Source organism: Pituophis catenifer, unplaced genomic scaffold, assembly GCF_029215685.1.
Source record: "Pituophis catenifer annectens isolate HBS135680 unplaced genomic scaffold, rPitCat1.0.hap2 SCAF_1, whole genome shotgun sequence".
Lineage (NCBI taxonomy): Eukaryota > Metazoa > Chordata > Lepidosauria > Squamata > Colubridae > Pituophis > Pituophis catenifer.
The window spans coordinates 113633151-113661077 of NW_027256881.1; the positions used below are offsets into that span (position 1 = coordinate 113633151).

The 27927-nt window shown below is 38.5% G+C and overlaps 2 protein-coding genes across 2 annotated transcripts; both read left to right on the forward strand.

Annotated features, from left to right (window-relative positions):
* Positions 1-1067: 1067 nt before the first annotated feature.
* LOC139324579 (phosphoacetylglucosamine mutase-like) lies at positions 1068-13342 on the forward strand. The gene is made up of 9 exons (XM_070954299.1): positions 1068-1273; positions 2481-2665; positions 4680-4747; positions 5418-5551; positions 6676-6871; positions 8716-8873; positions 10323-10406; positions 12496-12594; positions 13202-13342. Exons 1-9 carry the CDS (start codon positions 1070-1072, stop codon positions 13340-13342), a joined length of 1269 nt encoding a protein of 422 aa, XP_070810400.1. The 5' UTR covers positions 1068-1069.
* A 457-nt stretch (positions 13343-13799) lies between these two features.
* Positions 13800-27713, forward strand: LOC139308558 (NADP-dependent malic enzyme-like). The gene is made up of 5 exons (XM_070932158.1): positions 13800-13914; positions 15374-15516; positions 17815-17988; positions 21066-21164; positions 27204-27713. Exons 1-5 carry the CDS (start codon positions 13800-13802, stop codon positions 27369-27371), a joined length of 699 nt encoding a protein of 232 aa, XP_070788259.1. The 3' UTR covers positions 27372-27713.
* Positions 27714-27927: the final 214 nt, after the last annotated feature.

The following is a 27927-nucleotide window of genomic DNA, read 5'->3' on the forward strand; positions in this document are numbered from 1 at the left end:
GTAATATTGGAGGTGTATGCAATGGAATTTCATTTTATTTTAGTTATTTTTTTAAAATTAAAAACAAACTTTTTTAAACATAAAAAGATAAAATACCACATCGGGTATATACGGAATACATTTATATTAATCCGAACAACATTACTTACTCACAACAAAAAATAGAAAAAGAAAGCAAAACAAAACAAAAAAGAAAAAGAAAAAAAATGTAGAAAGTGACTTTGTCACTTTATCACATCCTTTATCTTGTTGAAGGTGCCTGTTTCTTAATTTTATTGTCTTACAAAATTTTACATTTACTCTCCTTTCTTTTGAATTATCCAATCGTACCATCTATTCCACGCCGTGTAGTATTTTGAATCTACCTTATCTTTTAACTCAAATGTTAATTTATCCATTTCCGCACAATTGTAAATTTTTTGGATTATTAGTTGATCTGTTGGCAATTGATCTGTTTTCCAATATTGATCTAGTGAAATTTCATTTTAATGTATGTCGATCAGTGTACATTCAAAGTGACAATAAAGTTATTCTAAGTCTAAAAGAAAAACAAAAAATCTCTGCCAACACCTCGCTTAAGTATAGCTTGGATTGTGGAAGGGTGTTGGGATTGAAATCGGTGTGGGCTCCTGCAATTGAATCTCTAGTTTGCAGTTTCCTGGGTATCCAGAAAAAGATTGATATGGAAAAGGAAAGTAACTAATCCCCCAAGATCAGTTTCCGTCTTCTCCCTTTTGGTGCCCAAGCAGGGAGGCGACCTGGGATTGATTGCCAGAGGATAAGGAACAAAGTCCTTGTGAACAAAACCGGATAATGAAGTTGCAACACTTTGTTCTGAGCTTTTAAAAATCTTGTATTATAACTACCCTTGGTGAATAATGATTCTGGTAAAAAAAAAAATCCCAACCATTTTTAACCTGCTTTTTATAAAGCGTAAGGAATAGATTCTACTGTGAACGAAATTCAGTTTTCTTTCCTAATAATTTATATGGCACGATTTTGTTTTACAGGATGTGCAGCTCTAATTTCTGGCAATAAATTAGTGTCGTTTCTTGTGTACCCTGCAGAAATGGATTCCGAAGCAGTTACAAAATACTCAAAACTGCATGCTAAACCTCTGGGACTTTTCCTCCAATATGGAACGGCTGGATTCCGTTGCAAGGCAGAAAACCTCAACCATGTCATGTTTCGTATGGGACTGCTGGCTGTCCTGAGGTCCAAGAAGACCAAATCCACTATTGGTGTGATGGTTACAGCCTCTCATAACCCTGAAGTAAGAAACAGCATTGCAGAGGAGAGAGCTCTGGTTCTAAAATTATTTGGGCCTTGAAAACAATGTCTATTAACTGTTATCTCTCTGATTAGTTAAGATGCTTAGTTTAAACTGGAAAATGTTTTTTTAAATTAGCATCATTTTAGAATACAGGTAATCCTCGATTTATGGTTGGCCGTTTAACAGCCATTTGAAGTTACAATGACCTCAGAAAATGGGATTGTGGCCCATAGAGCACCATTATAAAATGGCATGCTCTCTTGGTCACATGACTGCATTATAGGTATTGAACACAATTCAGCCCTGAGTTACAAATATTCTGTCGGCACAGTTTGGGTGCTTGAGAGTTGACTCAAATTTACAACTGGGTGTATCATCTTGTGTATCATCACGTGACTGCAATTTGTGACTTTTTTTTTTTTGCAGATTTCTGGCAAAAACCACAACTTTGGGAGAAGGGATTTACTTAATGACTATGGGGTTCCCTTAACAAATGCGTGGTTTTGATTTACAACTGTTTCTTAATGGCCACTGTAAAAACAGTCAAAAAATTGGGTCCAGTCATTTGGGGGCCTCAGCTTATGATCACAATGACTTACGACTGAAATTCCAGTCCCAATTTTGGTTGTAAGTGGAGAACTATTTGTAGAGTTACCTGTAAACTACATGTTAAATCTGATTGATTCATTAATTAGGTATAACTTGCACTTCCTGGAACTTTTTCACAATGTGCTCCGTCGTCTTTGTTCAATTATTTACAACACAAACATATGCATGTTTACTTTGAAATAAGTCTCACTAAGTTCAATGGTGCTTTTTGCAATATAAACATGAATAGGTGTGCCACTTCTGATTTTTCAGAAACATTAAATCATTTTACCTTTTTTGACATTCTTTTTGAAAAATTACTTACAAGTTTTGGCATGATTGATTTAATTAATTTTATTTTTATTTATTTATTATAAAAGTGTTACAGTTCAAAACAGTTTTCCTTACAACACGATAAAGGTGTGCAAAGCCTATTACACATGAACCATTTTAAAGTCAAAGCAGTCCATTGTGTTCTAAGCTTGAAGCAAATGTTTAGAATTCCTTTGAATTTGAAATTTTACACACTTTTAATATATTTCTTTGTTTCAGGGAAACTAAACCCTTTTTCTAAGCATGTCATCAATTTTAATAGTGATCATTTTCTGTCTTCCTCCAGGAAGACAATGGCGTGAAGCTGATTGATCCTTCTGGGGAGATGTTGGCCCCTACCTGGGAAGAACATGCTACATTCTTGGCGAATGCAGAAGAGCCCCAGTTACATTGTGCCCTGACTGAGATCTGCCAGAAGGAGACCGTGGACCTTCAGAGCAAGGCCTTCGTTGTGATTGGTAGAGACACCCGGTAAACCAGAAAGTTGATACATGTCTTGCAGGTCAAAGGGCAATATATATATGTTCATCAGGCTGTTCATTGGGATCAAATGAATTCACAAGAAAGATTCACCTGGAAATTTTGGCACTTGTGATCTTGGAGGGTGGCAGAAAGTGTTGGATGGCCATGGTTACTATGGTGTCTTTTCAGGCAGACTAAATACATTCATCTCCTTCAACTTCAACTCCTACAACAATTACTTGTATAAATTGGGAATTGTATTGTCTTGTATTTTCTTTTATGGATCGCACCAGTAGAGGTGCAACCAATTTCGTTATGTACATGATGTACAATGCAGGGGTGGGTTCTACTTATCTTTACTACTGGTTCGCAATGGGACCATGTGCATGTTCCCTTCTGCGCATGCGCCCTTCTGCGCATGCGCCCTTCTGCGCATGCGCAGAAGCTTCCTGATGACGTTGGGGTTGGTGGGCGGAGCCTCCTGCTGGTTTTACTACCGGTTCTATAGAACCGGTCCAAACCGGGGGCCACTGGTACAATGATAATAAAGGCTATTATTGTTATAACTTTACTTCCACACCACAGTGAGAATAGTGTGGTGTAGTCCTATAATAGCCTGTATTCATCCATGGTTTCCTGATGGCTGTTTATGAGTCTATTTTGTGCTGGTTTTGCTTATAGAGAGAATCTGGGCAGAGGAGGGAGGAGGTGGCTATAGTGTTGGATCGGCATTAAAGGGGAATCTTAAAAACAAGAACTGGAGGGGAACTTGGGGAAAAGAAATTGAGGTAATACAATACCTGGTACCTAAGATGGTCCTAGGCCACAGGTGTCAAACTTGCTGTGTCACGTTGCCATCATGTGACGTTTCGTGATGTTTTTTCCATTCGCGGAGCTGGGTTGGACATGGCCTGTGCGTGATACATTCGGCCCGCAGGCCACTAGTTTGACACCCCTGGCTTAGACCAGGAGTCAGCAATCTGTGACTCTGGAGCCACATGTGGCTCTTTCATGCCTCTGCTGTGGCTCCCTGTTGCTGGTCAGCTTCACAATTGATAGGGCTTTCGGTTAGGACAGGTAGAGGAAAAAGAATGCTGCACTAGGATGAGACACTGGTGGGGAAACTGGACTTCCGGTTAGAAGAGGAAAAAGGACGCTGCACTAGGAGGAAACTATGGTGGGGGAACTGGACCTTCAGTTGGCTCCAGAATTGAACGGGGGTTCCAGTTAGGACTTTTGTGGCTCTTTGAGTGTTTAACTTGCCGACCCCTGGCCTAGACAATTCTTTCTGTTGAAGATCTTTGGTTTTAACAACACAGGCTGCAAAAGCTGAGGTGGATTGGGGAGGATTTAGAAAGCTGAAGGCTTATTGATTTGCGGCCTACCTCAAGGAAGCTTGCTGATGAAATCCTGGGAAGACTTCTGAAGATCTGAAGAGTGGGATCACTCATGGGACATGGTCTACCTTGCACAGCTTCCTCCTACCTCCTCCCCCATGGGGCATGATATGGTCATTCCTCATGGGAGATGGTCTATCTTGCACAGCTACCGTGCCTCCACCCCTATGAGACATGAGCCAGTTCCTCCCTTCCTCAGCATCAGTTGCATTTTCCTTTTATCCAGCTCAGAATTGGCTTTAATCCTCTCTGAGCAATGGCACTTGAGACTGTAGCTCTGTTGGCAGTCACCTACTCGGGTGAAGGCAGTCACTCTTTACTAGCTCACATAAGTCACCTGAAATTCTGTAAAGAAGAAAGAAGCAGATGGGAAGCAGATGTATAAAATACATGAGGTAATAAATAGATGCCATATGAATCGTTGGGAACACCGTGGGAAATGCCAAGGCTTTTTTGGTGGCTCCTAATAAAAAAACCTGCCTAGAACTCTCTGAGTTGCTCACCTGCTGTCATTCCTTCCCTTTACAGAACGAAATCTTTTATTTGGCTAGCATTTGTGTATTAGCTTGTATTTTGATGTAGTACTTTTAACAAAGTGTTTGTTTGTTTCTATGTTCTGCATGCAGGCCAAGCAGCAAGGAGCTTTCACAATCAGTAATTGATGGTGTATCTGTCCTTGGAGGTCAATATCAGGGTATGTTTGCTCTTTGATCACTATTTGGTTACTTATCCTATTTGGTTCATGTAGGTTTAAGGAAACTATTTTGGAAGTCTGGAACTTGGGGGCAGAATTATGCTTCATATTGCAGGAGGTCTCTGACTCCATCTTTGAAATCTCCAGATAGAGCTGGAAAAGACTTTAATTGAAATCCTGGAGAACTATTTGGACTGGTAATATAAGTCTCACTTAATCAGCAGCCTGGCTCAATGCAAGCCAGGAATGGAACTTCTAGCCCTGAAAATGTGTTAACTACAACTCCCAGCATTCCTTAGAATTGATTTTTGAATGGGCTATTGGGAATTGTAGTTCCACAAAATCTGGATTATTGCACTTCCCTTTTCTGGTAAAGGGCTTTAGTTGTGCATAGGTAAATGAGGGGACCTGGTGGCGTAGTGGTTAGAATGCAGTATTGCAGGCTGACTCTGCCCACACAGTAGGAGTTCAATCCTGACCCGCTCAAGATTGACTTAGCCTTCCATCCTTCCAAGGTCATCCAAAATGGGGGCCCAGATTGTTGTGGGCAATATGCGGACATTGTAAACTGGCCAGAGAGGGCTGTAAAGCATTGGGGGACAGTATATAAGTCTAAGTGCTATTGCTATGGGTAAATGAATGCTTGACTCTTCTCTCTCTCTCTTACTAGACTATGGCTTAGTAACAACCCCACAGTTACACTATATGGTCCGTTGTCACAACACTCATGGTACCTATGGAACGCCAACAGTGGAAGGCTATTATCAAAAGCTGTCCAAGGCTTTTCTGGAGCTTACAACACAGGTAAAAAGAACCATCTTCCCTAAAGAGAAGATCTGGCTTGGATTCTTAAGTGCATTTATTAAAAATTCATGAAAAATGTTCTCCCTAGAAGAGAGTTCTTTTAAAACTAGCCATAACCCCAGCTAGGGTAACAGCACTCTCAAAGCATGAGCTAATGGATCAAAATGGACTTTTATCCTACTGAAGAAGAACCTTCTTAGGAAAGTTTGCTGTTCTTCACCCTACTTGCTTTTGAATATGTGTAAAATATTTTTCCTGAAGCAGATGTATAATCCTATGAGCCAAAATGAACCATCTTACATCTTTTATTTATAGTGCCCAAGGTTATACTTCTGAAATTCATTTATGACATTCTTAACTTGTACTTGTTATTTTTATAAAATACAAGCTGGACACCTGTGCTTCGCTATGAAACTATGTGATCGGGCGTGATAAATTAACACTTAAAGCCTGAAACTTAATGTAGAATGTGTAACTCCTTAGCATCAGAGCGTGTTAATATAAGGCAAGTGGCAGTTGGAACAGAGGGAGAGGGGGAGTAGAATGTCCCAGCCCGCAGGTTGGATGAGTGATGCACTGGCCACGCCCACGCCCGGTTTAGCAAAGGGGTAGCATCAGAGTGTGTTAATATAAGGCAACTAGAAGTTGGAAAAGAGTTCTTTTCAGGTACGGAGGGAGAATAGAATGTCTAGCTCCTTAGCATCAGAGTGTATTAATAAAAGGCAACTGGCAGTTGGGACAGAGTTCCCAACTGCCTAACATCTAACTCCTTAGCATCAGAGTGTGTTAATATAATACTGTATCTGAAATATTAATGCTCTGATGGTCATTTCGAAAAATTATTTCTTAGCGAACACCTAGAAGCCAAGAGGAACATACGTGCCAAATTTCAAGTTTGTAGGCTTTACTGTTCTGGAGATTTCATGATGAATGAGTGGTATTTGGCTTTTATATATATAGATGTACTGACCTATATTCAATGAATATAGTTCAATGAAAATAAGTTGTAGTGGCAGGACAGACCCTGTAAAGTGAAAGTTGGGAGTTGGAAATCTCATTTCCTCAAAGCTTGCTGGGATCTATCCACCTTCTTTCCTGAACTTCCTTTTGGTTTCTTTCTGTAGGCTGCTTCCCAGACAGATGGCCGTGGAGGACTGAAGATCGATTGTGCGAATGGCATAGGAGCCCTAAAACTCAGAGAAATGGAACCCCACCTTCCAGAGAGCCTTACAATACACTTGGCCAATGATGGCAGGGAAGGGAAGCTCAACCACATGTGCGGGGCTGATTTTGTCAAAGTTCATCAGAAGCCTCCTGTAGGTAAGCTACTAGAAGACTAGGCCTTTTTAAAATGGTTTAAATAAATCTATCCGCAGAATAGAATAGAATAGAATAGAATAGAATAGAATAGAATAGAATAGAATAGAATAGAATAGAATAGAATAGAATAGAATAGAATAGAATAGAATAGAATTCTTTATTGGCGAAGTGTGATTGGTCACACAAGGAATTTGGCTTGGTGCATACGCTCTCTATACATAAAAAAGAAAAGATACATTCGTCAAGAATCATAAGATACAGCACTTAATGATAGTCATAGGGTACAAATAAGTAATTGAATCATATTAGGAAACAATCAGTATAAATCGTAAGGATACCAGCAACAAGGTTACAGTCATACAGTCATAAGTGGGAGGAGACAGGTGATAGGAACGATGAGAAGATTAATAGTAGTGCAGACTTAGTAAATAGTTTGACAGTGTTGAACTAAAGTCACCTCAAAGAGGGACGAGTGGCAAACAAATGTATGTATGAATGAATGAATGAATGAATGAATGAATGAATGAATACCAAAACTGGAAAGAAAAATTGTAACTTATTTCTGATGGGAAAAAAAGGTCTAAAAATATAACTTGAAGGAAAGAAGGTTTGTAAGAAACTCAGAAAACAATCCAATCTCATTATCCCCCAAAGTGATTTTTCTCTACAATATATTTTGCCTAAAGAGGCAAAATTGATCAAGCCCCAATTGTTTTCAGAATTTGGGTGGGGAAAGAGTTACAGGCTTAGCAGATTCCTTTTGCTTTGGTCAGAAGCCTTTCCCAGAAAAAGTCAACTTGTCCTCCTTGCTAGATGCGAGTTCAATTCATTTCTTTGGCCAAGAAGATACCAGAAAATGCCAGATGAAAATGAACCTATTTAATTATAAACCCAGTAGTCCTTGACTTAATGTTTAACAAAGGTCCAGGATTACAGTGGCTCTGGAAAGCCATTGCAAAACATTGCACTACTATCTCCTGGTCACATGACCATGATTTGGTTGCTCGGCAACCTGTTGGTAGGTATGACTGGTCATCAAAACGCCTGGTGATCATGTGATTACTATTTGCAGTCTTCTCTGTTGGCTTCCCCAGAAAGTCGGTGGAGAAACTGTCAGGAAAAGTTGCAAACTGTTCCTGAAGAGGACTCCTCCTTGTTTCTGGGGGTGGATGAAAAAGCTGCCTGCCAAAGGGAGCTGAATTTCTTTGGCAAGAGACTGAAGTGGAAGTAAAATCCTAAAAATGCCATCTCCATTCATGCATCCTGCTGAAGAAATTCCCTTCTGGGCATGCAAAGGAGGCAAACTCCTTCAATAGATCAGTTGTACCCCTTTATTAACATTCTGACCCTTTGGTAGATTTGTGGTAGAAGGAGAAACTTAAAATTGTTATTTTGCAGTGCGAAGAATATCTGTGCCTGACTATCTATACAACTCAAAAGAGACCAGTTAACATTTCTCTAAAGGTTGCTTGGTTGTAACTCCACCTGTTTGCATTGACCACACTGGGTAGGGCAGATAGATGCTGAATGTCATCTAAATATATTGCCCATTCTTGATTTAATTTGGCAGCTTATTTTGGAAGTATGTAAAAACAATAACGCAGTAGTCCTCAACGTTTTGGGTACCAGGTTCTGGTTCCTTGGAGAGCGGTTTTTCTACGGACCGGAAAGGCTGTGGTTTTGCATGCTGCCTGGTTAGGGCTTCGCTTGTTTGTAAGGCCTGGTTTCTAAAATGCCTTGGCTCGATGCCAGTCCATGGACCAGGGTTTGGAGACCCCTGCCATAGCCTTTACCCTCCAAATTCTTGCTAATGAACACTTCTGCATTGCTGTCTTGCTTGTTAGGACTACAAATGAATCCTGGTGAGAGGTGCTGCTCGTTGGATGGTGATGCTGACCGAATTGTTTACTACTATGTAGACACTGCTGGCCATTTCCATCTTCTGGATGGAGATAAAATAGCAACTCTAATCAGCACTTTTCTTAAAGAACTTCTGATAAAGGTAATCGATTTCCTTTGGTTATAGCATTACTCTATTCTACTATGATGAACAAATAGAGCTTCCCTGTGCACAGTGAACACAAACACTTGTATATTTGAGATATCTTCTATGTGGAAAGAGTGTGCAAATGAAATGCCATTGTAAAAGATTCTTATTTCTTTTTCCTAAACGTAGCTGTATAGTAGAATAGCATAGCATAGCATAGCATAGCATAGCATAGCATAGCATAGCATAGCATAGCATAGCATAGCATAGCATAGCATAGTATAGCAGTATAATATTAACTGTATGGTGATTAACAATTTCTACAGTTGCCTATTTTTTCAAAAAGAGATAAGAGAATTCCTTTTGAGAAAAGTGCAGTAAATTATTGAGAATTCATTTTAAGAAAAATGCAGTAAATTATTTCCCCTCAAAGTATAGTACTACTATTTGGATGGGAGGTGGGAGCTGTGTTGTGTTTTGCAAAAGGCAACAATTGGCTGCTTCTTAGTTTTCAATGAAAATTAAGCATAGCAGAATTATTGATGGGGTCAGGTAGGCCATTTCTTCAGCTGATTAAAAACAGATTTATAAATTGCATTAAACCAAAACCAAACAATCCACCTTATACATATAAATTCAGACTAGTTTATTTCACAGGCAACTTGCAGTAAAACTTTAATTTTACAGTCCCTCATTCAGGGGAAATTGGATGGAGCAGACTAAACTGTAGCTGGGGCTTCACTTCACAAATAATAGTCAATCATTTTCTGAAGTAGTACATGCACTTGACATAATCGATACCACTAGTATTCATCATCATCATCATCATCTTTTAATGACCTCATAATCCCTTGCGGGGTGGAGTCTGGGCAACTGAATGAGCTGAGTGATTACTGGCCGGATGCCCTTCCTGTCACCAATCTGGAGTTATATTCAGCAGATATATTCTCATCATGCCCAGAGAGAAAAAATATTTGCCTCTACCTACGATCGAACTCACAGCGTCCTGATTGTGGGGCGAGACCTCCACCTCTAGGCCACTGCACCACTCAATCAATACCACTAGTATTAATGGTATTAAATTATATAATCACAAGTGGTTGGCTTTCATGACACACTTCCTCTCCAGATGGCCTTATTAAATCATAGTTTTACGATAAAATCTAAAAACAATGTTAATTGTAAAAAGGAATCTAATGTATGCCCTGAAACCTAGCTTGTACTATTAATAAATGATGGAATAGTTCTTTGCATAATCTTGATGTTAAAAGTAGGTTTGGTTAATGATTAACATGTTTTTCCACCCAAAAAGGGAGGGGCACTGCTTTTGATCTTCAAGATCAGGAGAGAAAATATTTCCATCTCTTTGTAAACTTAAGTTCTTAAACTTCAAAGGAAAAGATCCATGCAGTTTTTGTGAAGTTGAGTCTTGTTTGTGGAATGTTCCTTTTTCTGCTTCTTCAGGCCGGACAAACCTTATCTTTTGCAGTAATACAAACAGCGTATGCCAATGGGAGCTCTACTGGTTATCTGGAACAAACCATGAAGGTATGAATTTGATTTCTTCCAGTCTTAAGCAAGCAAACAAAATGACCATGGCTGAAACATCAACATGGGATAGGGTGAGGGTGGGGAGGTTTTTAATTGCAACCAATTTTTGTGTAATGCTTACCTAGAGAGAACCTAGAAGAGCTTCCTCCAACAAGCTACCTTCCAGATGTGCTGGACTTGCAGCTTTACTCTTAGTAGCCTGGGGTTGGCAGCGATGCTTTGCAACACATCTGGAAGACAGCAGGTGGAAGACAGCTGGGGTGCTTTTTTTTTTTCTTTTTAAAAGAAATAAAACATTGATGTTGTTGATTTTTCCCTGTGTATTCCAAGCCCTGAATTTCATGAGTATCACTTTTGTAAAAATAAAAATAAAAAAATAAAAATAAAAAAAATGTATGTAATATATTTTAAACCGATCCTTATGTGTGCTGCTTTCTGATAATTTGGAGTTTTAGGAAAAGTTTTAGGAAAAAAATCCCAAAAGTTGCTTCCATTTTTACTCACGCGCTCTTGACTACCCGAGAGTTTGGAACAAAAACATGGCTTGTTCCTTGATGAGAAGGCAGCACAATGAGAATGCCATCGCTTGGGCACAATTACTTACTAGAAAATCAGTTCTATTTGGTTTTATTTGATTATTTAAGTAGGATAACAGAAATCCCCTCTCTTTTTGCTGGCTATCTTTCTAAAGTTCTGTGGCTGCATTCATAAAACACACTTAACCTGGTTATGCCACTAACCCTTAACTAGCCAAATGGTTTGGATTTGTACAGAGTGCTATCCACCTGCAAACCTAATCAACGCTGGCATTAGGCATGCTTTCCCTATTGCACATTTCTGCTAGATCTTTATCTACCCCAATTCAATCTGGCAGACTGATCCCCTCAGCCAAAAAGTGTCGGCGGGCCTTTTCTGCAGTAGCCCCTACTCTGTGGAAAATCCTCCCCTTGGAGATTAGAATGGTCCTAATCCTGCAGAATCCAATCTCGGTTGGGCACCGGGACCAGAGGTTTAGTCTTCCGAACTTTCAGACTCATGTGCTGGAGCCCAGGGAATTTCCTCAGGGAATTTCTCCTTTACCAGTGAGAGAGAGAGAGAGAAAGAGACCCTGTCAGGGAACCTCTCTCTAACACAGTCTGCTAGAGAGAAGTTCCCTGAGGATGGGCTCCAGCACAAGTCTGAAAGCTTGGAAGACTAAACCTCTGGTCCAGTGATGAAATGAAATTTTTTTTGCTACCGGTTCTGTGGCATGGTGGGCGTGGCTTGGTGCGGGAGGGTCATGTGACTGGGTAGGCATGGTCAACTTTTTTTTTTACTTTTTAAAGCATTTTTTTTTACTACCTATTCGCCTGAACCGGTAGTAAAAAAATGCTTTAAAAAGTAAAAAAAAAAGGTTCCAATGATCACATGGCACAGCTGATTGTCAATTGTCAATCAGCTATGCCACGTGATCTTCGGAACCTTTTAAAAACTTTTTTAAAGCATTTTTTACTACCAGTTCGGGTGAATAGGTAAAAAAAATGCTTTAAAAAATAAAAAAAAAGTTCTGACGATTGTGCGGCACAGTGGTGATCGTCTGAACCTTTTTTTTTTTTTTTTACTTTTTTTACTACTGGTTCACCCGAACTGGTAGCATTTCACCCCTGCTCTGGTCCCGGTGACCGACCCTTATTGAATCCTGGGACATTTGCCTTCATTCAGTCCTAATCCTGTTAGCCTTTCCTAAAGCTTTAAAAACTTGGCTGTGTTCCTGATCCTGGGACCCTGAATGTGTTAAAGGACTGACTTCTTGGTTTTATTATTAACCGGTTAACTATCTTGGCTGTTGTGTATATTTCTTTTGGAGATTTTTATTGTTCTTAAATGCTTTTTTTTATTGTTTCAATAGTTTTGGAATGTGTGAATCCACCCAAGGCTCCCTTGTTGGTGATCAGTTTCACTGGTGTAATGCGCTTCTTATCATCTGTCAGGCGTTTCTCTTTTGAGCCTTGAGGGAATGCTGTCTTTCCGTGTTCCAACTTTTCAAAGATTATGTTGCTCGTAATGCAGAATTATACACCCATCACATCGTGTCTGTCTTTCTTAGGTGCCTGTTCACTGTGCCAAAACAGGAGTGAAACATTTGCATCACAAGGCCCAGGAATTTGATATTGGAATTTATTTTGAAGCAAACGGTCATGGCACAGTAAGTATGCCATTTGTTGACCCAAAGGAGTCTAGAGCAGGGGTGGGCAAATGTGGCCCTTTTACAACCTGTGGACTTCAACTCCCAGAATTCCTGAGACAGCCAAGGCGGATCAAAGAACTGGGCTAGCCAAAGCATTTCTTCCCGCTGGCATGAAAACAATAAACCAGGCAGGTTTATTATAAAAGCTCAGCTTTTAGGATTCGCTGGGAAAGTCCAAGTTTTTTGGGGGGGGATAACAGAAAATGCAAGTCGGTTTTTGCACCGCGGTCACGAAAACCCACCCGGATCCCCCTTCTCTCCCTCCTCTTCTTGAAGAAGACTCCCTTTAAGGCAGGGGTGGGCAACTGTGGCCCTTTTACAACCTGTGGACTTCAACTCCCAGAATTCCTGAGACAGCCAAGCTGTCTCAGGAATTCTGGGAGATGAAGTCCACAGGTTGTAAAAGGGCCACATTTGCCCACCCCTGCTCTAGAGCCATTTATCAGAGTTTAAATTTAAACCAATGAAGCATTTCTTTTTGAGCCCAAGGCGTGTGAGAGAATGTTGATTGTGTTTCTCTTCCATTTTTTCCTCTGTTGATTGTCCTTTGTGTTTTTCTTTCAAGGTATTGTTTAGTAAGGCTGCAGAGGATAAGATAAGATTCCAGGCAAAAGAAGAAAAAGATATCCAAAAAAGAGAAGCTGCAAAGATGCTTGAAAACACAATTGATCTGATAAATCAGGTAGGAATGTTGGTCTATTACTAACTACAGAAGCTTGTCTATAGTTGTCTTGAAGTCAAATTTGGCTCCTAATTGCACACCAGTATCTATTCATAGAGTTTCCTTGGTAAAAATAGAGATTTCCTATTGTCCTCTTCCCAGATGTAAGTTTGTTTCCCAAATTAGTCTATACTTCTTGTCTTCTCAGATACGCACCAAGGAAAGATCCTGATTAGCTTTCTCAATCAGCAAAGCTAGCTTGACACTACTACCACTTCAAAGCTGTTCCAAGTCTTTAGTCTTGAAAAGATCCCCGTGGATGTATTTTGAAGTAAATTAACAATCTAGGCTCCATCTGAGTTATGGAGTATATATTACTTTTTTTAAAAAAATCAGTTAAAATTCTCAAAAGTGTACCATCTCCAGTTGGCAAATAGGGAATCACCATTTAGACAAAACCTGTCCTTGTTCTTATACCCCTATATATCCATCCTTAGTTGGGATGCCTTATATAAGTGCAGACTTAATTTTTAAAATTCTTAGTGTTCCCTATTCAGTTGAAGATTATTATTGGGAGAATCTGCAAGGCTTTTACTGTACTGCAGAACTTTGTAAAGGTAAGGGAAATGGCTCGAAGAAACCATTTTGGAGAGAATGGTAGGATCTATTTTTAAAACAGGGTAAGGTCCCATAGGTATTAGGGTTCTTTTTCCCCTAAGTAAGTATTGGAAATTATCTGTAATAGCTTCGTAGCCATTTTTCAATACTGGTGTGGTTTGAATCAGTTAACTGACTTAAACCATATTCTGTTCCATCGATTAAAAGGGTGACTATATTTTCAAAAGTTGGTTTCAGATTCAGCAGATCTTTGAAGCAGAAGTGGGAGAAACAATACGGGAGCATGGTTACACTTTGGTGATCAGGAAAAGCCAGCATCTAAAAGACTTTTGTATGGATTTTAGTCTCAGAAGCATTTGCTGTAGATTAGGTTCCTTCAAACAAAAACTTTTTGTGAACAATAAGCAAAGCAGACATGCATAATCAGTTAAACAAAACAAATTGGAGAAAGAACAACTCTAATCTATAGTATCATTGAGCCTCGGTGGTGCAGTGGTTAGAGTGCAGTAGTGCAGGCTATTTCTGCTGACTGTCAGCTGCCTGTAATTTGGCAGTTCAAATCTCACCAGGCTCAAGGTTGACTCGGCCTTCCATCCTTCTGAGGTGGGTAAAATGAGGACCCAAATTGTTGGGGGCAATAGACTGACTCTGTAAACTGCTTAGAGAGTACTGTAAAGCACTGTGAAGCGGTAATATAAAGACTTTTATACCACTTCACAGTGTTTTACAACCCTCTCTAAGCAGTTTACAGTTTCCAATGAAAATACTTCCAATAATGTCAGGAATATTTCAGAATACTTTATTCATGAGAGAAAAAAAATGTGCTTTTTGTTTGGAAAAAAAAATTCCCCTTCCTTTTAAGAATTTCTATACTTCTCAATGGAAGGATTTTATTACTATATTCAGTGAAACATCTTAGTGAAAATAAAGAAATGCAATGCATTGGGCAATTATGGAGACTGCCTTTCACTAGAGGGCTATGACATTTGTTCAAGAGTAAACTGGCATACTATTTTAGATTTTATAATCTCACAAAAACATTTCTGGTTACAGAAAACATAGTGGTGCTAAAAAAATGCCTATATCAAAGTTGCCTCATTTATTTAACAGCTAGTAATTCAGTAATTCTGGGAGTTTAAGTCCACATATCCTAAAGTTGCTAACATTGAGAAACACTGCACTATGGCAACACCTAACCTATATCATTTATTTTCCAGTCTCGATATAAACATATTGTGGTGAGGGTGAAGATGGTAATGATGCTACAATATATGTAGTAATGTAACTAATTTAAAATAGCACTTCTGTCTGTCTTGTCATTTTTATCTTTTTTAAGTAATGGAGCAGAAATATAATTAAATGAAATTGTTTTTCAATACATCTGCAGAATATTCTTTGAGAGTGAAGGATAAATATTGTTCATTCCGTAACGTTCTGTTATATCTCTGCCTGACATAGGAGTTTCTGCAGTTGCTGGTGCATTTACAAAAAATATTATCAAGAATATGGCTTCCTTCAACAAACGGCCAATAATTTTCGCACTCAGTAACCCAACTAGCAAAGCAGAATGCTCTGCTGAAGATTGCTATTACTTAACTGAGGTACTGGGGTGGGGTAGGGAAGAATTATATTTAAATTGATTATACTTTTTGTTGGCACATTATTAGTGTATATATTTATACAATTGTCTCTGTGTGTATTTATTTTGGCAGTTTTCAGACTTATTTGTGGGTGTTTTTAGCAATATTTCTCCATAAGACCATATGGCCAACATTTCAATTAATAGAGGATTTCATATATATTCAGGAACTAGTAGAATGTATTTCTTCCCTAATATCTGTCACTGGAGGGAGAAATAAAAAGTTGCAACCATTTTAATCATTAAGAGACATGCATAAATTGCAGTCTGGCACGCTGCAAAGCTCCTCAAAATCGCTGTACTACAATAATTGCCTTTCACTGTAAAGTAACGAGTTCAGATTTGTAACATAAGGATAGCTGATATGTAAAAAAAAAATGGAAGTAATTAGTTACATTTTACCAAGTATTCAGAAAGCATTTTGGTGTTCAGAACAGCTGTTTGGATGAAACATACATGAACCAAAATGCATTTGCCTGTGCAGGAAAGGAAACACAAATGTTTGAGCAGAATGAGATGTGCTTCACTTGGAAATTGATGATAACTAGGAGGAGAAGAGGAAAATTACTGGCGAGGTGTTAGTTGGAGGAGTAAACTAGGCTGGTAGAATATGTGATGTTAGAGGTTTGAGAGCAGGGCTGCAGGAAGGCTTGGAAGGCTTAGGGGAAGGCCAGGGGTGGGAGGACTTCTAGAACATTCTCAGTGACAGAGGAGAGATGGAGTGACTCTACTGAGAAGATGGGGGTTAGGTAGCCAGAGCTATGTAGCTATCAAAGTACCTACCATGCTACTTTGAGACGTTGGTGGTGGCTGAGGGAAGGGATGATACTGGAAAGATGGAGATAATGATTGTAAGTTGAGGACTAGCTATATATGTGTGTAAGGTAAAGGTAAAGGTTCCCCTCACAGATATGTGCTAGTCGTTCTCGACTCTAGGGGGCGGTGCTCATCTCTGTTTCAAAGCCGAAGAGCCAGCGCTGTCCGAAGATGTCATGTGGCCGGCATGACTAAATGCCAAAGGTGCACAGAACATTGTTACTTTCCCACCAAAGGTGGTCCCTATTTTTCTACTTGCATTTTTATGCACTTTTGAACTGCTAGGTTGGCAGAAGCTGGGACAAGTAACAGGAGCTCACTCCATTATGCGGCACTAGGGATTCTAACCGCTGAACTGCTGAACTTTTGATCGACAAGCTCAGTGTCTTAGCTTACACACATATATAGGGAGCCACCGTGTCGCTATATATATGTGTAAATACATACAAAATGCAGCATGTCCTTTTTGCTTATTGAAAAGTAAGCATAAGGATGCAATACAGGAATGGAGGAGTAATGCAAATATTTTTTAAAGCAGATGGAATATGGTTCCATCTCATGACCGGAAGATCTAAAGATGCATCAAAATTATTACTCTTCCATTAAAACATGTAAAACAAGCTTTAAGCATATAAAACTTTGAGCAAGTCTCCTTTTTTAAAAATGAAGATGAGCAATTTTATGCTCATTCACACAGAAATAATTGATCTTAGTGGAATTTCTCAATAAACCTATATTATAAACCGTATTATAAAATTTAAGTTAAGATTCTGGGCTTGTTCCAAGGTGAGCAGTATTACATTCACCAAATGAAATATTGACCTGTTCTTCTCAGATAACTGTGCAGCAAATTACTCAAATAGATTTTCTGGACTTGTGTTTCATTTTTGCACCGTTTGTAACAATAGTTATGAACAAGAACAACTTTAGAAAGGTCATCATCTCAAACTGAGATGACAAGATTCAAAAGAATTGTATAGAAGATAAAATTTCACCAGAAGCTTGTCACGTAGACTTTCTGTGATATAGAGACATTCAACATACGTACACATATGCATAGACCGAATGATCATAACATTCAGCCACAGTTGATTGTGGATGAAGAGAACTTGGAAAAGTTCTCCCAGATGTTTTTTTATAGGAGAAAGAATTAAAAACTATGAAACATAGAAAACTCATTCTTCTTATCTACAGTTAGACAGATGTGGACATTATAATAAAATTATAGAAAGGTTTCAAACTAATCTGAAACTTGCCAAAATATCCAGAAGAAACCACATAGATGTTATAGATATATAACATCAAATAATAGGTCTTTTGCTCTTCCTGTAGTTTCTAATATAATCACTTTATAAAAGCACTGTTATCTACACGAACATTTCAATGTATGCCTATCCTTTCCCATTAAATTACGCTTTGCAATATTATTTTTGTTTCTATTCAGGGACGATGCATTTTTGCAAGTGGAAGTCCTTTTGATCCAGTCACTCTTCCAGACGGACGCATGTTTTATCCTGGACAGGGGAACAATGCCTATGTATTTCCCGGAATTGCCCTAGGCGTTGTTTCATGTGGAGTGAGAAACATAAGTGATGACATTTTTCTCCTTACTGCAGAGGTATTAATTGTTTTTTGTATATATAAATGGGAATGCAGGTTGCCTCCACCGCCCCTTACCAACTTTCTTGTTTGGTGACCTTTCTAAGTTATGACAGTTGAAAAAAAAGCTTTTCATTTAAGGCTGCTGCAGTGTTCCATGGTCACAGGTTCACCATTCGGATGCTTCGCAACTGGCATACCTTTGCAACTGTCGCAGTGTCCTATGGTCACGTGATCGCCATTTGTGAGCTTCATAACCGGTTTCCAACAAGTAGAATTAATGGAGAAAGCAAAAGTGAAATTGCAAGTTGCAGTCACACATGATCTTGTTCATTTACAACAATATGGTATAAAATGCAGTCCAATGGCAAAGGTTTCCTAGTAGAAAACATCACTTCTGGCAAATACGTATTGTGAACATTTTTCTGGTTTCTTCCTTGCCCGTGGTTCTTTTTCTACCTAAGGTATTGATTAATACTACTATAAAATCATAGAGATTGCATCTTTAAAATAAGTTTGAAAAGTGGTTCTTATTTTGCTTGTTTCTATTTGTAACTAAGAAACACAGCGCTTGGGTCCTGAACCCAGTCTGTCAACTTTCCAGCTAACAATCTCAGTGTCTTTAACCAATGAGCCATCACCCCCTGTATAGAATTATAAATCTTATAAATTGTTAAAGCTCTCCAGTTAAAGTTGATAAAAGAAACACTCTACTCATTGTAAGATACGAGTCTTGTTTTCAGGTGTTCTTATTTTCATGCCAAATAAAGTAGAGTTTGGAAATGAAACACTTAAGTCCAGAAGGCTATAATGCCTAATTATAGGCAGTTTCACTTGATGACAAGCATCGTTCTTCTGTGCCTCACCAAGCAGAATTATGTTTGAGCACTTTAAGCTAATGAAATATTATTGTAACTCTGCCTAAATTGCAAGGCCGCCTGGTTTAAAAAAACTTGGATCTGCTTAAAGAAAACTTACTTAGCTGCATCCAATATAAAATTGTGCTGCTTTTTCTTAACAACTTCAGCTCCCCCTTGTGGATTCCAAAATATAAAAATATTATTTTTGATAACATTTATTCAACACTTTCCAGCTTTTAGATTTAAAGAAAATATAGTAATTTTTGTACACTGTAAGAGAAAATAAATTAAATTTTTATGGGCTAGTACATGCCGTATATCAAAAACATTTCGGAAGCTGTAGAACGCAGCTTCCAAGATCTGCAAGTGGGCATTGCACACTGCCCAGAGGCTACCATATGAGGACAGGTTATGCATTGTAAAGATCGCTTTGAGATGGGAGACACTTACGGTGTAATCCGTTGGATTCCCTGCATGGATTGCCTCTGTGCCTTATGTAGGACAGATAAGGATGAAGTTAACCACCAGATTGCAAGAACACAAATGTGTGGTCAGATGAGGAGACCCAAACTCATTGGTAGCCTCACAGTGCAATGATGTTGTGGCCTGTCAGTGGCCTGTACAGCTAGTAGCTGATTCCGACAGTGAGGAGGCTGGTGTGGTGCTGCGCCAGCAGCCTGTGCAGCTGGCACTCGAATCAGACAATGAGGAGGCTGGAGAAGATGTGGTGCCAGAGGCGGGGATTCAGCCAGGGCCTTCAGAAGCTCCCATAAGTGAAGAGGAAGAAGAGGAGGAGCCTCTTCTCGATGCACGGGCGCGCAGAGCTGCCAAAAAGCAGGAGGAGGTCTCCTCGAGAGTAAGGCTTGGGGCTAATTGGCTACTCCCTTAGCCTATTTAAGGAAGGATGACGACTGAGGCAATTTGCAGAGAACAACTTCGTTCACTCTCCTTCGCGTCTGGATCTTAGTTCTCTTAATCAGTTTCCTGCAAATTGCTTCTGGGCCAACCATAGTAAGATTACGATTATTTATTCTTTGGATTCTTGTAGGCTGTTAAGAAAGTTAATTAACAGCCTTTGTTTGAAAAAGACTGATTTAATTTAGTAAACTAAGGTTTGTACAGACTTTGTGTGTGCTGCGTTCTTTGGGGTCCGTAGCTGGGGCAGAACAAATGAACAAGGACATAGATTCAATTTTGCAGCTAGTAAGATTGTTGGACGAGCAGGCACAAAAACAGCCAGAGAAGTGATTGAAGCCTTGGAAACGGGCCCCTCCTCAGTCAACAGGAATGCTAATTTACCACCAGCTTATCAAGTACTTAGGAGGGGAGGGCTTGGCAGTACAAGCAAACAGCCAACGACTTACTAGCTAGCCATCAACATCTAAAAAGCCACATAAAATAGGCACTATATAAATACCACACAGACTAACTCAGGGGTCTCCTAACTTCTTAAAGTTCACACTTCTTAAAGTGGCCAATTTAGGAGACACCCCCCCCCAAGCTAAACTGATAAAACAGCATCCTAAAAGGCAATGGCAAATCACGTCTGTATTATGCCAAGAATATTACATGAACATGAAGTTAAAGCCACCGGGAGTCAAGTTCAAATTGGAGAGTTTGTTTTCAAAGTCAAGGATGTCTTCTTTTTTTCCCCTAGCCTTTTCTACATGCCTGAAATTATTTGTTAGGTCTGACAATTGATGCAGTTGATAAAAAGAAAGAGGGATTTTTGAGAGCTTAAAAAGAGCTAAAGTTGCTTGAATTCTGCTTTCCTTGCTCTACATTGAATTCTGGACTACAGTGTATATCTGTATGAAAGGAAAAAAAGAATAAAGCTCTTTAAGATGATCTTTGAATAATTGGTCTTCAAAGTTATTTCCATGATATGTTAGTATATTCTGGATGTTGGTAGGAAACACCTGTAGAAGCAGTTGTAAAATTAATATAATGTAATGTAATGTAATGTAATGATAATATAAAAAAAAAAATAAAGGATCAGAGCATTGGATCAGAAAAATGTAGGCAAACCGGCAGGTATCAGAGATGAAGCTACTGTCATTTAAAACTCCCATATATGTTCATTCCTGATTTTTTTAAATTTACGGCAACTTTTTCTTCTTTAAACAAAGGTATCAGCAATACATGCATCTAATATATATATATATATATATATATATATATATATATATATATATATATATATATATATATATATATATATACTTTTTCTTCCTAGGTTATATGTCAACAGGTATCAAAGAAGCATTTAGATGAAGGCCGTTTATATCCACCTTTAGCTGCAATTCAAGACATCTCTCTTAAAATTGCTGTGAAAGTAAGTTCATTCTTTACTGACTAATCATATTATGTGTCAGCCCTTCAAGATAAGGTTATGAATTCTAATTACTTTTATTATAAGGTTATGGTAACAGAAACTTGCAGGTATGACTGTACCTTTCCTCTCTCTGCTTTTATGTTCAAGAATACTAGGGAGGGTCAAGCCTGAGATGCTTTCTCAAATTATATTCCTGCTTTGGACTCCAATTTTTCTTTTTTTTAAAAAAAATATATTTTTTTATTTTTTTTTCCAAACATAAACATAAAATATATTTTTTAAGAACGAGGTCTTGATCTGGTCATAGATAGGTACAATTGTTTACATTCCTTTAACAAGCTCTAATCCCAATTTTTTCATTACATCTTTTAAAATTCAAAATCAAAACTCAAATTTTTAACACAAATTCTAACATCTTATTCTAAACCAATCTATTGTATCATCAAAACCTTAATTTTCAAATAAACTCTACTCATTATTTCCAATTATCAATCAAAATTCTATCTAGCTTAATTCCCTCCCTTGCATCTTTTAACATAAAAATCAAAAACACAAATTTTAAAAATATTCTAACAACTTGATCTAAGTGTTTACCTTACATTTTATCATCACAAATCTTATTTCCCAAATATGTACAACTCTATTTTTATTTCAATTTATAAATCAAAATTTTATCTGTATTCCTTAATCTCTAGACCCATTTCAACGAATCTTTAAATCTTAAACTTTAACAATTACACTTAATTTTCCATATTCTCCTCCATACCTCCAACTATTGTTTGGCTGATTTCTAGCATGTTTTGTTTTGGCTGATTTCCAGCATATTCTCCTCCATACCTCCAACTGTTGTTTGGCTGATTTCCAGTATATTTTATTTTGGCTGATTTCCAGCATATTCTCCTCCACCTCTCCAACTTTTGTTTAGCTGATATCCAGCATATCTTATAGCATACTCTTCCAGGATAACTCCCAACATATTTCTTAATATTTCTAGCATACATTAAATTCAGTCACAATTGTATATCTTGTTTTATCATCCAATAATACATTAATCATTCAGATTTAATCATATATACCATTCTCAACTTTGTTTACAATTTAAGATTAAAACATATTATATCAGGCATATTCTCTTCTTGTTCTCTCATAATCTAATAGGTTTTCTTAGGTTTTTCTCATATTAATATATACTCTTGTATTTTTATAAAAATCTCATTTTTACCACCTTTGCATCAATTTTCTATTTTAATTACCTTCTGTTATTCTCCATCTTTATTATTCTATAAGCACCTCCTGTTAATATTTAAAGTCATTTAAACATTTGACTATTTAAACATCACATTTTAATTTTATCTATTTTATTTCTTCATGTCCCGATCTGTCCATAAACATTCCACTTCAAAATCTGTATTTCCATGTTTGAAACTCTATAAATCACTTTAATTCTTTTGTAACATCTGTTCCATATAAAGTCCATCAGCTTCCCTTCTTTTGTTCCTGCGCCACACCTTTTGTTCCTGCGCCAATTAGTTTAAATTTTAATAGTTCCATTATATTTCTTCTTTCTTTATCAAATCCCACATAGACAGAATAGAAATCTCCAAAATCCAAAAATCCATAGTTATTTTCAAAGATCCAAACCAAATAGTGAGTTAAAATTTCTTTTTCAAACAGAAGGCGAGTCTGCACAATCCACACTTTCGCTTAGTCACAGCAATCTCCATTTTGTATCCATTATGTAACCATCTGTTTATCTCTCTTCTTTTAACTTTTAAAGGTGTTAAGTCCATAATTATCGCTTTTTCCTTTTTCTCTTTTTCTTTTTTCCCCAAGGCTCAAATCAATTCCAATTTAAAGAGAAACCCAAATTTCTAGTATATTAATAATCAATTCTACCAAGTCAGCCTATAGTAAGGCAAATTTCTTAATGGGTCTTTGTTTCCTCTTATTACTTTGTAGATCTTCATGCCCCACAAACTTACAGCCGCTAATTAAAGCTGGGGGTCTTATTAGTAAAAGTCCATACTTAAGTGTTGCTTCCCGCCAGGGTTGGTGTCACTCACCCGGCTTCGAAGTATCTCGTTCTTTCTTCTTTCCTCCTGCACAATTGTTTTCCCGGCTTCTCACGGCTTCTTGGCAGCCGCCACCGACTCAGAGGATTCCCTCTGGCCTCCAAGGAACTTGCCTATTCCTCTCGGCCATCTGAGGTGCCCCTCTTCTTCCCCCATCCCTGCAGGACAGGTTTGGTCCGTAGACCCATCGGTGGCGGTTCGTCAGTCGCGTTTTTCACAGGACTCATCGGAGCCTGCTATTTCCCCGACTGCATCGACGCGACGCCAAACCGGAAGTCCTGGACTCCAATTTTTCTTATCTGATCTTGTCTTGATGGTGACTCTTCTTTTTGTTCCTCAAGGTTATTCTCATAGCTCATTATGCTGTGATTCAAAAAGAAGTTTCAGTAACAAAATGTATACAATAAATAATTTTAATCAAATAATCGTAGCAAACCAAACCTACATTGTACCATTGTTTGACATAGTCCCTGTTGAAACTACTTTGATGTGAATCCATTCTCTTCTGCAGCTTTTTAAGATTGGTCTAAATCTGGCTTGTAACATCCACTTCAGAAAAAGTGGGTGTTAGCCTAGCCTTGCCTTGTCCCTCTTCTTCTCCTTTCCCTTCCTTTGAGGATCTCTGGTAGGATGTATATTCTCTACCACCCTTTTTTTCTTAGAAAAAACTTCCATGGCTGTGGATGACCATCCAGTCAATGAAGTCCCAAGTGAATTCAAACTGACTTTCCCTAGTCACACTTTCTAACAACAGTATTACAAAGGCATGCAAGTTTATCCAACAGGACAAATAACAGTGAAGGGGTCAGTAAAATGCAGTACAGATGTAATTCAGTTGGAACATAAACAAATGGAGATTCAGCCACAAATCTTTGGCTTTTGGTGTAGTTTGACTTACTTTTTCGCTCTTTGGGCTCCATTTTTCATTTTCTACAAGCCTGCCAATTCTTTTATTCTTGCTTTGTTGTTATCAGTAAGGAATTGCTTCTCTCAGGCACATCTGGTAATAATTTTAAAGCTGCTTGTCATATTTAATCCTCTTCAACTTGACAATGCAGACATTTTTAATATTTAAAGCAAATTTATTGTCAAAGAATTTGTTTGAAATCCTGCATTTTTTTGTATGGCAAAACTTAGTTTACTATATTTTTAAGCAGTGAGAAAAATGGTACAATACAGTGTATTATATAATACAAAATATTATTTCATTCTTAATATTAATGTTAAAATAGAATACAATCGATGGTGTGATTATATTTCACCAATATATCATCTGACATGAAATAGGAAATAACAACATATTTGAAATTCTAACACTGAACTTCATCCCCACAATATTGCAAAAATATTTTGAACTGAATGTGATTGCTACCTTGTGAAGAACTGAATTAAAAATGGGAAGTGATAGTTTAAAATCTCCATCTGTGCATCTAATTCAATATATTTGTTGCTCTTCCCATAATTCATATCTGTATTTAGTTATTGTGAAAAACACAACAAAAAAACAATAAAATTTGGTTATTTGAGTCTGCAGGGTTAATAGGGCTAAAGTTTTCCCTATGGAATTTTATTTATGAGATCTCTTTAAATTCATTTAAATGAAATACATTGAATTTCTAAGACTTTCCAGAATAATTTTGCAAATGCATTCTGTCCTGTCATTCCTAAGGCAGTGTTTTATAGAACTTAGGATGCAAGTGGAGAAGTCCAAAGACTTTTATGTAAACATAATACAAGTAGTTCCAAAGATGCTTTTTCAAGAGGCAACTCGTCTTTCTGATTTTTCTTTGAAGACATTTTGCTTCTCATCCAAGAAGCTTCTTAGCTCAAGAGCTAAAGAAACTTCTTGGATGAGAAGCGAAACATCTTCAAAGAAAAGCCAGAAAGACCAGTTGTCTCTTGAAAAAGCACCTTTGGGACAACCATGACCTGGATGACTGAGAATCTCCATAGACATAATGCAAGTAGCCTCATTTAGTGACTGTCTCATTTAACACCAGTTAGACTGAAAAAATAACTTTATGGCCATCCTCACATTTGTGACCTTTTCAGGTTTGTAAAGCAAAGGAAAGCTGATCATAACAACAGTCACAATTTCAATCGCAACCTTTGCTTAATGATTGCTGGCCCGAGTTGTGGTCATTTAATGAGGACTATCTGTTCTGTATTTGAATTGTATCGACATATATATACATGCATACATGCATACATACATACATATATAAATACATAGTTCCCTAAGAGCCAAAATTAGAATCCTTTCAATAACCAACTTTGCTTTAACACTGGACAGTTTGCAGAAGGGTCTTAATTGTCAACTAGGACAGTGATGGCGAACCTATGGCACGCGTGCCACAGGTGGCACGCGTAGCCATATTAGTGGGCACGCCAGCTCAGCTCTGGGGCGCATGCGCACACCGGACAGCTGATTTTTGGGCCTTCTGGGCCCACCAGAAGTAGGGAAACAGGCTGTTTCCTGCCTCTGGAGGGCCTGGTGAGGGGTGGGGAAGGTCCCTTTTTCTTTCTTACCTGGCTCCAGATCCTTTCTATGGATCTGGGAAGGTCGAAAACAGCCTTTCCCACTCCCTCGGAGGCCCTACGGAGGCTGAAAGGGCCCATTTCCCGACTCCCGGTGGGACAGGAAGTGACTTTTTTTCCTGTCCCCAGCCTCCAGAGACTCCTAGAGAGGCGCCTAAAGACTCCTAGAGAGGCGCCTAGAGACTCCTAGAAAGGCTCCTAGAGACTCCTAGAGAGGTTCTGGAGGCTGGGGACAGCAAAAAACATCACTTCCTGTCCCACCGAGAGTTGGGAAATGGGCCCTTTCAGCCTCCGTAGGGCCTCCAAGGGAGTGGGAAAGGCTGTTTTCGACCTTCCCGGATGCATAGAAAGGATCTGGAATCAGGTTAAGAAAGAAAAATGGGCCTACCAGGCCATCATGTGCCAAGAGCGGGGGTGGGTGGGGTTGCGTGCGCATGCGGGTGGGCACGTGCATGCGTGACCCTTCCCCTGCCCCCCCTCTCCTGGCACGTGATGGCAAAAAGGTTAGCCATCACTGAACTAGGATAACTGATGGAAGATCCAGAAAATTAAACATGCAGTCTATTTGAAATATTAACTGTAAGGTTACAATAATCTACATGCATCGAATGCAGTGAAGTTTACACTGTAATGGCAGTCCTATAAATATTGTTTGGGCATTAGAATGGAAACAATATCTGAGAAAAACAGGATGACAGGATTAAGTACACTGCCAATTATTACATATTTATGTCGTAAAGAGCTGAATGCGCTTGGTGAGTTGGCCCTTTATTGCAATGAATCTAAGATCCCTCTCTAATTTGAGTACTTTAATATGAAATGCTCCCATCTGAATGAAAGGTGCTTTCTTTTTTTCAAAAACAACTGGAGTATGTTTTTTTTTTTTGAGGAAGAAATGCTTTTTCTTTGAAGATGTTTCGCTTCTCATCCAAGAAGCTTTATCAGTTCTGGTAGAAAAGTGTGTGTGTGTGTGTGTGGGGAGGGGGAAATGGAAGGATTAGTACTGGCAGGATGGCGGGGAGGGGGGGGAAGCATGGAAGGATCCTATTTCTTTGTAGTCATTTGGTCATTAGCCATTTCTTTGAGAGCCATTGAGGTCATTTTGGGGATTTATCTGTACTTTCAGGGTCACCTCAATCAAGAGTGCAAATGGGTGTGGAATCTTCTTGGAACTTTTTCACTCCCAGTTGAAATGAAGTTGATGTGAATTAACAGATTATGATTGCTACAGCTTGTAACACTTCCTTTCAAAGGGTATGATGCCCAGGAATGTTTTATCTTTTCTTGGACACAACACAGATTTATTGCTCGCTGTACGATGGCAATCTGATACCTGGTTATTAAATTTTGAATTTTCCCCATTGAATATCATGCTGCTGCTCAGGCCACTATGAATTCTAACAATGAAGGACTTGTCTCGTTCTCCTAGATTGCAGAGCTAGCCTACAAAAACAAGACAGCAACTTTCTACCCTGAACCAGAAGACAAGGAAGCATTCATCCGCTCCCAGATGTACAACACTGACTATGAAAGCTTTCTGACAGACTCTTATATTTGGCCCGAAAAAGCAATGAAAATACAGACAAGAAAAGTTTAAGCAGAGAACACAACACTGTAACAATGGAGCACTCCAGAAATGAGTTGATTTCCGTCTTTTGTTAACTCAGAACTCAGTTTTTAGCAGCACTGTGTTTTAAATCTGTGGGTTTGGGGTTACAAATGTTAATGTTCTTTCACTTTAAGCTACAATCTAAACATATAAGCAAATGAAAATAATTTGGGTATAATAATTTCCTTGTTCTTTGGAAGAGTATCTCCTAGATTCCTGCTAGGCAACATTTACGGCAGGAGGAACCTTCAGTAAAAGGTTATTCTTCATTAAGTATCTGTACAAAATGGTGGTTCTATTAACTAGTTTTGCTATTAAATTCAGATGAACCAATACTGTGATAAAGCATGTATCAATATGATTATTTAAAGCATGGTCTTCCTTCCTTTGCCAACTTCTCTGTTAGTGTACCTTTCTGGAAGATTTTCACGTATGTTTAATGGTGCCCTCTCAATTCAAGAAGACTACTCTAGGCCTACTTGATCTATGGTTGTAGCTTGTAGATCAGTGAGAAGTGTCATTTGGCGAACCTTTTCTGCCACTG